Here is a 12,711-nt window from a genome sequence, read left to right as displayed (position 1 = left end):
GGAATCCAAGGCCACCTCTACCACATGGCTTTCTGACTTCCTCCACTCTCGAAGCCAACGTGTGGCTCTTAACGGAATCTTTACATCTCCTTTCCCTGTCGAGGTAGTGTTCTGGGCTCAGTCCTATTCATAATCGTCATCAACGATCGCCCTGAAAAATCTTCTTCATATATTTTCTGTCGACTCCACCCTCTGCCATGACACCCCTCAATCCCTCATCCTTCAGGACAGGCAGTCAGCTTCCTCTTGCCTCACTTCAAACCTGAATAGAATCACAAGTTGGAGTACTGCTTTCTGCAAGGCCTTCATCTGCAGCTTGGTGGAGTACTGCTTTCCACTCTGGGCTGGCGCACCTGCCTCACATCTTGCTCAGCTTGATGCCGTGGAAAGCAAGGCCTTCAAGATTATTGGAATATCCCTCGATGAAGCCAAGTCTATGGGCCTATCATTTTACCATCGCAGATAGGTCTATGATCTCTGTTTCTACCACCTCCTTTCTGATCGTGCACGCTCTGCTTTTTCCGTGCTTTGTCCTCCCCCGGTTTCTGCAGGATGCACACGGTCCACCATCAACCCCCTTCTGGTGAAACTACCTAAAACCAGGATCATTTGTTCCCATTTTTTCTTGCCTGTGGAACCAACTTCCATTCACTTCAATCTCATTCTTCTCTCCAGATCATCAAGATAACTGTTCACTACCCTCTCAAAGCCTGGCGTTGGCAAAATGGTTAAGGTGGCCTTATGATCTTAGGTTCGAGCCCCTGTTGTGTCGTTAAATAACACCAGGTGGGTCGACTCAGCCTGGTTCATCCTCAAAAGGAGTACCAGCTTACTGGAAACATCAGCGGCACAGCCACGCTCACAGCAATGATGCAACCAGCAGTAACAGCCTGCATATGAAATAATAATCCATCTCCCATTCAAAATAATGATATTTTCTATCCCCATTAACTAACAACCCTCCTCCCCCACAACTTTTCACCCAACCAAACCCACCCTTTCCCAAACTTCCAGTTTTTGCTTCCTGAGAGTTTCCTTCTGTATCCATCTGGTTCCATTTCATACATCCTCCCCTAAGACTCATTTTTACCTACATCCCATATTTCTCCACATCTCCCTCTATTTTGTCCATCGGCCCTGCTGTTGGTACCCCCCCCCCCCCCTTTCTCTTTTTGCTGTTAATTTTGTTATGATGCTTCTTGATCCATTCTGTGCTCTAGGTCTTCCGGGAGGCTCTTCTTCGGATGAAAAAAAGTGAAATTTAAAAAATGATCGGTTCAAGTAATCCTAGATTTTAAAATTATAATTAAAGACTTCAACTTTACCACCTTGAACAGTCGGTACCTTTCATTGTGCTCACTTCCCTCGGCTTCAGGAAGACAATCGGATTTCTTGGAGGCCGCTTGGTCCTCTGGAAGACATGGCTGGCCTGACTTGTCCCAGATCCATAAGAGGTCTTCACCCACCTGACCGATAAATCAGTTAACGTCTTAATCAAAGCCCCACCACAGTCACAAGCACTGGAAGCTACCAGTTATGGAGGATATCTTACGATTCATAGCATTTTGTGGAATCATCTGTTGCACTTTAGAGGCATGTTATCAAAAGACTAAGCGAAATTTACCATCTGAGTTTATATCCCTAAATTCACACTGCCACTATTTTTCTCTAGAGAAATTTAAATACAACAAACCATTTTCAACTAGAGCAATGTGACTGTGTCGCCAATATGCCTCCGCATAGTCCCACAACGGGTAGATGCCCTTGTTCACTGTCATAAAAAAATTAACAAGTTTGATTTAAATCCCTTATGCCGGTTTCAAGTATCACATTTTCACAGGCCATGACAGGTTTCACATCGATCGGTGAAGCGGTTTCAGAGAAGGGATTTTAAAAAATTATCGGCATTCAAGATAATATGGCTGCCACACCACGTTAGATATGACCTTAAAATAATGTACACTCTGCATATGTATGGGTAGGGGATCACATTTGTGAAGTTTCGTGTTGATCGGATAAGGTTCGTTTTTCTATCCAAGATGGCTGCCAAACCACGTGACCTACGACATCATTATTTTCAAACTATATGCAACAATGGTGTTTGAGGATATTTGTAAAATTTCGCATCGATAGGGTAAGCAGTTTCAGAGGTAGAATTATTTAATATTTTCCTTCAATCCAATATGGCTGCCACGCCATGTGACCAATGATGTTTTCGTGATCATCTTTTAATTTCCATGCCTAGTCAATGACACACGTAAAATGTTGAGTCAATCGATTTGGTGGTTTGGGAGAAGATGTTTTTTTTAAGATTTCAGGTTAAATCCAAATTTTAGGTCTGCCAAACCATGCGACCTATGATGTCATAAATTTAATATTCCAATACAAATGTGTCATAGATCATGTGCATGAAATTTCAGATTTTTAGGATAAGGAATTCAATGAAAACATTTTTGGCTGGTATACAGTACCACTTCACCTATGATGTCATCATTATCATGGTTTTGTTCCCAATTGGGAGTACTTGGCAATGTGCAAAGTTTCAAATTTTTCCATTCAGTGGTTTCTGAGAAATATATATTTATTATTTGCATTTAATCCATTATGGTTGCCATACCACGTGATCTATGACATCACAATTATCATGAAAACATTCTGCATAGGTGTCACTCCTACTCTAAAAGTTTCGTCTCAATAGGACATGTTGTTGCTGAGAAAAACAAGGTTTAGCCCGTACGGATGGACGTACGGACAGACGACCCAAAAACATAATGCCTCTGGCTATCTTCGGGGGCGGAGGCATTAAAAATTTTCCAGAGGTTGTTCGCATGATGCCATTCCTCCATATAGATCCATCCAACTTTCATGCTAACTCAAACATTCCATATCTTTATTGACAATTTCAATCCAGGACTTTCTTGGACGTCCTCTCAGCGTTCTTCCTTCTCTTGAAATGAAATCACGACCTAATACGGGCAAATGATTCAGGCAGACGTGCATCCAGTAATCCGCTTTCCATCCCTGGCCATGGAATGGATAGTAATTTATATATATACCAGCTGAATGCACCCGGCGTTGCCCGGCTTTTTTTTGAATGAATTTAATCTTCTGTACATAGGTCTGACGCGAGCCCAGTATCAGTTAGTGCTCAACAATTCCTTGTTTTTTCTTCTGTCGGGCCCCGCGAGAGAGAATTTTGAAAGCATGTGTTGCAATCAGTCAGATATTCCTATTAAGTGCATAAGTTGTACTTCAAGAGAATTTTGAAAGAAGAAGATTTATTGTGAAATGGGCCCAGCCCGGCTGAGTCGGCCTCGACCGGCCTCGCCACCTAGCCTATAACCTTCCCGGCTGCTTCTGCTTTCTCAACAATGGATGGAGGTCCTCAATGCCAAACAGGAAATTCGAGCAGTCTCCCTTGACATATCACGTGCCTTCGATACGGTCTGGCACCCCGCTCTGCTCACCAAACTCTCCTCTTTTGGTATCCATGGAAATATCCACGCATGGCTGGCGGACTTCCTCTCTAGTCGTAGTCAACGTGTGGCCCTGAATGGGTTTCTCTCATCTCCTCTTCCTGTTCAGGCTGGAGTTCCCCAAGGCAGTGTTCTGGGCCCTGTGCTTTTTCTGGTCTTCATCAATGATCTCTCTGACTCTCTTGAAAATCCTCTCTATCTCTTTGCTGATGACTCTACTCTCTGTCGCTCCATTCTTCATCCCTCAGATCGGCTGTCTGCAGCCTCCTCACTCTCTGCAGACCTGGACAAAATCACAGACTGGGCAAACAAGTGGAACATGTCTTTCAATCCTGACAAATCTCACACTCTTACGATGTCTCTCCGAAAAGACCGACTGGACAACCCTCCCATCCACTTTCTGAATAATCCTCTCCAAGAAGTTCTGTCACTCAAGCTTTTGGGTCTCACTATCTGCCATGATCTTTCCTGGGAAAACCACATTTCAAATCTGGCCTCCAAAGCCAGTCGCCGACTGGGCATCCTCCGTCGTGCGAAGTCCTTCCTTGGCACACCTGAGCTCCTCACCACATACAAGGCTTTCATCCGCAGCTCAATGGAATACTGCTCTCCCCTCTGGGCTGGTGCTCCTGCCTCACACCTAGCTCGTCTTCACGCTGTTGAAACCAAAGCATTCAGAATCATTGGAATCTCCCGCGATGAAGCTAACTCCAAGGGCATCTCACTCACTCACCGCAGGCAGGTTGGTGGTCTTTCCGTCTTCTACCGACTCCTCTCCGGCCTTGCCCCCCCAGCTCTCTCTGGGCTCTGTCCCGCAAATATTCCTACAGGTCGCACAAGATCTGCCTGCAACCCTCTTATGGTTAAACTGCCAAAATCAAGACTCTCTGCTCACCTTCACTCCTTCATTCCTCTTTTCTCCCACCTCTGGAACAAACTCCCTCACTCTCTTCAATCCCACTCCACCCTCCAGGTCTTTAAAACAGCTGTTCACCACCATCTCTTATCTTCCCCCATCCAAAACCTTGATCTTTTCTACCCCCGCTAATTTCACCCCAATTCCACTTTTTTGAAATACCAACTTCTGTCCTGGAAGTCCTTGGTGTTCTTGTGTTTTATACTTCTCCCTCCCCTCCCCCCCCCCCCACCCCCCTTCCCACGCCTCCTCCCCCTGGGCCCTCTCCCTTCCACGCATCTCCCTGCTCTCGGATGTTGTGTTTGTGTGCTTCCCCATCTCTCCCCATCTTGTCTTCCGCTCCCTCTTTTTGTATATTTTGTTTGTCTGGTTGATTTGTTTGTGAAATAAATGTTAGCTCTTTATGAGCCTCGATTCAGTATACAAAAAAAAAAAAAAATAAGACTCGTAAGACTCATAAGAACCTTTAGACCCATTAAACCCCAAGATCCTGAAGACCCCCAAGACCATTAAGGCCGCTTTTACCTTTAAGACCCTTTCAATACTTTAGACACCATTAGATCCCTTCTCCCCTCCAACCTTTTATACCCTTTATACAGCCCTTAAGTCTCTTTCGACCCCTTAGACCTCAACACCATTTTGACCGCTTAGATCCTTCAGACCGATTAGACAGTTTAGTCCCTTGACCATTTTGAACTTTACACCACTTGGACCTTTTTTGATCACAAATAAATTACAAATAAATAATATCACCAATATTACAAATAAATTTGAACAAAAGAAATGTTTGTATTGTGATTGGTGTAAATCATGACAATACAGCAACTCCAATTCAGTCTTTTTTTTTTTTCTGTCAGGTCATTATCCTCAGTTTGAACAAGCCTGTGCCCCTGCGACGACGTGTGGTGAGACGAGCGTTGCGAGTCAAGCCACGCCACACCATATAAAACACAATGTGAGTTTGTGTGTTTGTACAGATGTCTGTCCCCCTTCATAAGGGTAGGTTTTAAAAGCCAATCCTTTAACACCAGTGTATTCACTGCGGTCTATTTTTGATGATAAAACAAACTCAAAAAACATTTTCCGTAAAAGAGTAATTATATCTCTTCTATTGGAATTGTAGATGGTGCATTGCAAACCGAGCCTCAAAAGTGGTGTACAGAAAGGTTTTTTTATTTTAAATAACAATAAATACAAGGAGCAGGGAGGTGAAATTCGTGTGTTTTATAGTGTTAGTAACCAATCCCCATAATCATGTGTTTACCACTTTAATGCATGTGCAGAATATCAAGATGGCTGCAAGCGAGGTCACAAAAAGGGTGGAAAAGATAATAATTAATTATATTGTTATAGCCACAGGTCTGTTCCGGTTGCCCGGTTTGAGTGCCACGACATGTCAAAACGACCGCAACCGCCAACCAAGTCCACTGTCCAGAATAAGTTTCCGGGCCTGTTTGCCACTTCACAATACTCGTGGGACCGTGGAATTAGCCAGGTGATGCGCCAATAGACGCCTGTGACCAATCTAATTTGGCCGAGCAAACCATTAGGTCACAATCGCAGTCTAAAGCAGTTTGAACCGCTTTACCATCATCCTGCAACCAGCCTAAACCACCAAGCGAAGCAGCCACAAGTGTAATCCACTCCGAGATCACGTGTATGAAAGAAAATGGCATGGCAGAAGGATACAACAATGAAGCAATCACAATTTTAAAAAATGATGCAACCAACTGGAAATAAAACCCTTACCCACTACCAGTATGCACACACTCAATACAAACCAAATGATTGGTAGATTCCTTAATCATGCTAATCTTAAAGGCCTTTCATTCATATGGCACGATAGAGAAACAGGCTTTGACAGGACTGAAGAGAGTTGGCGGGGCAAACAGGAGGTAGAGATGTGTCGGAGTCTGGGTAGTTCAGTTCCCTTGTGGGGCAGTCGTTCCGGGGACTGAGAGAGCGAAAGAGAGAGAAAGAGAAAGAGAAAGAGAAAGAGAAAGAGAGAAAGAGAGAAAGAGAGAGAGAGAGAGAGAGAGAGAGAGAGAGAGAGATGCGGCAGTCTGCATGGGTGGCTCAGCCGGTTGGTGGTTCAATCCCCTTGAGGGCGAGTTGCATGGCTAGACAGGGAAGTGAGACTCAACTCAACCATTGGGAAAGCAAAAGCCAGCCTTCTCCTGAAGCCAATTTCTGAGATGTCACTGCTCTATCCCGGCACACTGCCTTCATCCTCCGGGGCTGGTGTGAAGCCCATTCCGGTGCAACGTCTGCAGCGCGAGATGAACGGAAAAAAAAACCAAAAAAAAAAACCATGAGCCGTAAGGGTTACTCCATGCGCCCCCTGTGGCGATTTAACTGCTGTTAAAAACGGCACCTGCTTATTCTCCTAACTGCCTTGTGCTTTTAAAAAAGAACACAAAGGACAGATAACACATGAAAGAACAGAAAACATGGATGATAAGTCTAGATGCCAATAATTGGAGGAAAGATGAACCGTCTATCTATTGCAGGAAGATGAACCATCTATCTATTACAGGAAGATGAACCATCTATCTATTACAGGAAGATGAACTGTCTATCTATTACAGGTGATGCTTATACTAAGCATCTACGAAGAAACTAGAACGGCACTCGGTAGAGCACACACCTCCACAAGGCTGAACAGTTTACGTTTTGTATCCCACTGATAAGCTGGATCTGCATCTAGACCTGAACCAAAATTTAATTTGTTTGTTCTTGTAACCTTCCCAACTTATCCATCAAGTTTGTCACAACCCATCCACAACTTTTTGAAATACCATGCTATATGTTGTTTTTGGTCCCATCTCTCAGTGGTGAAGAATCACTTTAAAAATATCGCATCCGGATCTAGATCTTCACCAAAATCTAACCAATTGGTCCTTGGTGCACACCTAACCTCTCCACCAATCTCTGTCTGAATCCGTCCATAACTTTTTGAGATATCCTGCTCACAGCCAGACAAACAGTGATGAAAACACAACCTCCGTCCAGCTTCGTTGGTGGATTTCTGAGGGGCAGATGGATTTCCAAACAACCAATAACCAAAAAGTCAACAAGGCCAATGGGAAGTAACTAACGTTATACTAACCAGTTTTACCCCACTAGGGCCATTTCCACAACAAGATTTCTGGAGAACAAGAATATCGATCCTGTTGAAATTTTCAGATGACAGGTTTCCGAGTACGATTACGATCGCTCGTCAAGGACTCCGGACTGGAGAGCACCTCGAGGAGTGGGCGAGGGCATGACGTGTTGACAAACGAGGCTGGGAAAATGACGTCCTCCACTAGCTATGTATACATCCTAAGTAAATATACACTGAAGTGAAGGCATGTGAAAGCTTCCACTGCAACAGAAGAAGTGAGTGTCCGAAGTGAGAGATCACCTTGAAAAGTCATGCAAGTATAACTTTTGGAGTATCGAAACAAGCTTCGGTACAAATACAAAGACAAGTTGAAGTCATATGTGAAGCATCTTCCCCGATCATCTTTGTACTCTCAACAGTGCAACGCCGAAGGAAAATGTGTCAGAAACCAACGCAAAACCTGAACTTTGTCCTAGATGAACCCAAAGTATCAGCTCTTATTGGGCAGAAGAAAAACAAATTCTTGTATAAACAAAAAGACGCACGCCTACAATTTGTCCTGTGACCCTCCTCAGTCCGGAACTAGAGGCATTGCAGTTAGAGCGTCCACTCCGAGTCTGCGAGGTCGGCGGTTAGAACCCCGTTCAAGTCATACCCAAGAAGTAAAAAAAGTACGTGTGGCTTCCTCGCCTGACTCTCGTCGTTCAAAGAATAGGGGATGGATAGGCCTCACGAGTTTGCATCCCATGGGTGAGGGGAAGAAGGGAGTAGGGAGGGATTTCTCCTTCATATCCCTGCTGACTGTTGGAGAGAGAAAGGTCACGTCACAATATGCATCACTGGAAAGTTGTGACTACCCCAAAAGTGTTTACCTAATGTTTCAATCAAAGTCGAGCCCTATGTTGTCCAATGTCTTTGTAACATGCGAGCTCTTCCAGAGACAATTAGACCCTGCAAAAATGTTATCAAAGCAGGTGTGGAAGTGACTTCTACGGACTCAGTGTATCGATCGTGGAGGGCGAGAACGTTTTACCCTGCGAGTGGAGCATAATAGAAGCAAGTACTGTATGAGCACCACTCTAAATGGGCAACTTTACCGGGTCTGGCCGCAGAAACCAGAAGACTCCTGGCACCATGCCTCGACATGCCGCACTTCAGCCAAACGTGGTGACTCACCATTCCCCAGCCACTCGCTATTAGACAAATTTCTGAAGCTTAAACTCCATTTCCTTTTTTCATTGGATAATGTTAAAAGGTTTGGATGACTTACAAACACTTGGTAGTCTAAGGTAACTCCAAACAAACAAGAACCAAAAAGTTAACAACACCAATGGGACGATTATACGAACAAGGCCTCGGACACAGTGCCATACGTGGAAGCATCGTCTATTAATAGCCGCAGATTGGACAAGTCGATGCTAAAAAAAAAAAACACATGTAAAAGTGGTGACGTGATTATAAATGAAGCTGGACAATATTATTCCTCTGGGATGATGCATACAAGGCTGCAATAAATGTTTCCACTAGTTCCAATAAAAAAGTACTTTGTACAAAAAAAATAAACAATTCTCAATACGGTTTTTGTAGCTCTTCGGTAAGAGAACGAGGAAACATTTCACGGAGAGCAAGCTGCTGGGTTTACAAGAGCACATCAAAACACTTAAAATACGACTGGCATTAGAAAAAAGTCTGAAAATAATCACCCGGCTAACACGGATCAACAAGTGGCAGCGTTCGAGGGTACCCAGCACATTGTGCCAGCTTCGGCCCCGCTATTACAGGAGGCCTGATCAAAATCAATGGGACAGAATCAACGCATCCTGAAGCCTGGCTTGAGATCTTAGGGTCCTGAGTTTGAGCCCCTGTCCTTTGAATTAACACCAGGTGGGTTGGCTCAGCCTGTCATCCTCCCAAGGTCGGAAAAAATGAGTACCAGTGGACTGGTAATGGAGGCACTGCATCAGCGGCACAGCCACTCCCTAGAAAATGATGCAACCAGCAGCCAAAGGGGTGCATACGAAAGCTGAACACATCGTTTTGAATGAGTCACAATCGAGATTCCATTTTTTTGTACCCAATATTTTGGCTAATCGACAAGGAATGTTCTGAACCGTCTGATCCTGGGCCTGATCCACGGTAGAGTTGATGTGATAAATTGACATCTTGTACAATGCCAGCCAGGGGTAATGAATCGAAGGTGACATTAAGCCGGTGGTCCTCTGCACGACTGCCATTAAAGATCTGCCAACATATTTTCCAATAGTAGGCCCTGGCTGAATTCCAAAGGCCCTGGATGGATCGAGCTTCCATGACCACTTTGCCTCGTTAGTCGCTCTTGGCCTAAAACCACAATTTAAGCTCAGTACGGTCTTATGAATGGAAAGTTTACGATGGGATATCGGATCAGATTTTAGTGAGATACTGCTTCCTCCAAGTAGTAATATCAGACGAACCGTGGAAGAACAGAAGACAGCAAGCTTATCGCTGGAAAATTATGTACACGTAACAGAACTCCACTCCTAGATACTTCTACTCTTCTAATCCAGCACTCACCGGAAGGCCTTCAATGATGAGTGGCTTGACAGGGACGGTCTTTGCCATGGCAACCAATTCATCTTTGATCAATCTTAGACCTTGAGCTACAGCGATGTGCTGCTGGCTTAGCAGGTCCAGCAGGCCGGCCCATCGGACCTCCACCCATTTCAAGGATGCTTCAAGACCTAAAATATAATTAACAAAATAAAATGGTGTCTAATGATAAGAAAATGGGAGCAGGCCAACTTAAATATGGGAAAAAAAGAACAAAATGAAGAGATAAGCATACCAGGAAGAGAACCTAATAAGGTCAGGAGAGACCTGCCTTCTTCAATGAGAGCATCTTTTTCGGGGCTGTGGTTCTCCATCTGCCATTTCAAGTCCTGGGAATACAGGAAAAATAATAATAATAATAATAATAACTTTTCTTATCCACAAGCACAAGGTCAAACTTCCAATGGTAGAAGAATATATCGTTATGGTTGTCGGAATGCATCCCGGATAGGACATCCATGTACACGTAGGATTCCCCAGAATGACTTATTTCATTATTTTATGTGGTAAGTAGACCTTTGCCCTTTGTCCAGGGAACTGAATGCATTGTAAGGTTAGTCTGCGTATTTCCGTTGTGATAGCTCCACATTTGCCACTTTTATTCTCCTCAATACACGAAGAATCCGCTTCACCAAACCTCAATTCGACAACCACTCCTTCACCCCCATCGGTCTTTCCTTCAACCCCACGGCACAGTCAGTTTATTCTCATCCTTTGGTCCATCTGTACATTCATTCGATCCACTCGCTCGGTTATTCCCTCACAAATAACCATCTGTTCATGCGTCCCTCACCATTCCGACCCCTCATTCTTTTATTGTTCACATTCAAACCTTCTGTTCACCAGTCCATCACCATTCTGACTCCAGATTCGTATTAGTCCCCTAGCCATAGGGGCCTATAGGTTTGCTCTCTTGTCTGCCCGCCCGTCCGTCTATCTGTCTGTCGATCCCACCTGTGGTTTTCTGAACGTTTTTTCCCATACCATTTAACATATTCAACTGAAATGTGGTACATGGCTTTATTATAAGTTACAGAACAAGTTTGAATTTTGGGGTGTTTCACCAATTTTTCACAGAGTTATGCCCTTTTTGAACTTTGAAAATATCACATATTATACATGGGTCACTTTTCCAGACTTTTCCCCCTTACCCTTCAACATAATGAACTGAAACTAGGTAGGGGACATGTATTGCAAAGCAATTCTCTCTCTTGTTCACATTTTATTATTCATATTCAACCATCTGTTCATCCTTCCGTCCATCCCGTACTCAATCACCACACCAACCTCCGCCGTACACGTGAACAAGTCCCTCACCATGAGAAACAATTAGTCTTCCAGAACGGTCAAATTGCCTTCCACCCATTCTTTCTTCCATGCACTCATATATTCGTCATGCGGGACAACGCTTCTCAAACACACGTGCAGTATCGAGGAAACCTTACGTGTGTGTGAAGGAGTGGCAAAATCGCCGGTGAATGGCAGGTCATTTGTGAGTGTCTGCGTGTGGGGGAAAAAAAACACTTGGATATTAGCGCCGCAAAGGGAAGGTCGGGGGCATGCGTCGCCGCCTGAACATCACAACATGGGGACTTTCCACCGCTCCAATCGCTGCACTCCTGGACGCACACCAATGGGAAGAGGCCACACATGGTTGAAGGATCCTCACATTAATCTTGCTCCCCCAAAGACATGCCCAGCAGGAATAAACGCACGTATAAAGGTCAGAATGCGGCTTGGTTCAGGGCTGTTGTGTGTGCCGGGGACGCATCAAGCAGAAAACTGCCTGCTCGAGGGATCCGCTGCCAGGATGAACGGCGCTAGATGCAGGACAAGCCGTACTGGGTCGAGAGTGACGCAAGGGGAGTGTGAGGTGAGGACACGGTGGGTTCATAGTGAAGCAAAGGGAATGCGAGGCAAGGGCACGGTGGGTGCAGAGTGAAGCAAGGGGAGCACGACGAGGCAAGGGCATGGTGGGTTCAGAGTGAAGCAAGGGGGAATGCGAGGCGAGGGCACGATGGGTTCAGAGTGAAGCAAGGGGAGTGCGAGGCGAGGGCATGGTGGGTTCAGAGTGAAGCAAGGGGAGTGCGAGGCGAGGGTAAGTTGGGTTCAGAGTGAAGCAAGGGGAGTGTGAGGTGAGGGCACGTTGGGTTCAGAGTGGAGCAAGGGGAATACGAGGCGAGGGCACGGTGGGTTCAGAGTGAAGCAAGGAGAGCGAGGGCATGGTGGGTTCAGAGTGAAGCAAGGGGAGTGCGAGGCGAGGGCACGTTGGGTTCAGAGTGAAGCAAGGGGAGTGTGAGGTGAGGGCACGTTGGGTTCAGAGTGAAGCAAGGGGAATGCGAGGTGAGGGCATGATGGGTTCAGAGTGAAGCAAGGGGAGTGCAAGACGAGGGCACGGTGGGTTCAGAGTGAAGCATGGGGAGTGCGGTGCAAGGGCACGTTGGGTTCAGAGTGAAGCAAGGGGAGTGTGAGGTGAGGGCACTTTGGGTTCAGAGTGAAGCAAGGAGGGTGTGAGGTGAGGACACATTGGGTTCAGAGTGAAGCGAGGGGAATGCGAGGCAAGGGCACGGTGGGTTCACAGTGAAGCAAGGGGAATGCGAGGCGAGGGCACGGTGGGTTCAGAG

At 45.4% G+C, this 12,711-nt stretch overlaps 1 protein-coding gene across 9 annotated transcripts in view; it reads right to left on the bottom strand.

Moving 5' to 3' along the window:
* Positions 1-12,711, bottom strand: part of LOC137435041 (uncharacterized) — an 85,008-nt gene that overhangs the window by 40,668 nt on the left and 31,629 nt on the right. For all 9 annotated transcript variants that reach the window (XM_078784810.1, XM_078784811.1, XM_068128413.2 and 6 more), the window contains 3 exons: positions 10,323-10,416; positions 10,052-10,218; positions 1,345-1,466 (listed from right to left, as the gene is read on the bottom strand). In XM_078784810.1, the coding sequence (XP_078640936.1) occupies positions 1,345-1,466; positions 10,052-10,218; positions 10,323-10,416 (383 nt within the window). The remainder of the gene's footprint in view (positions 1-1,344; positions 1,467-10,051; positions 10,219-10,322; positions 10,417-12,711) is intronic.

This window comes from Myxine glutinosa, chromosome 9, assembly GCF_964187855.1.
Source record: "Myxine glutinosa chromosome 9, kmMyxGlut1.1, whole genome shotgun sequence".
NCBI lineage: Eukaryota > Metazoa > Chordata > Myxini > Myxiniformes > Myxinidae > Myxine > Myxine glutinosa.
The sequence above is the reverse complement of the archived record's forward strand: the minus strand, read 5'-3'. Positions and strand labels throughout refer to the sequence as shown.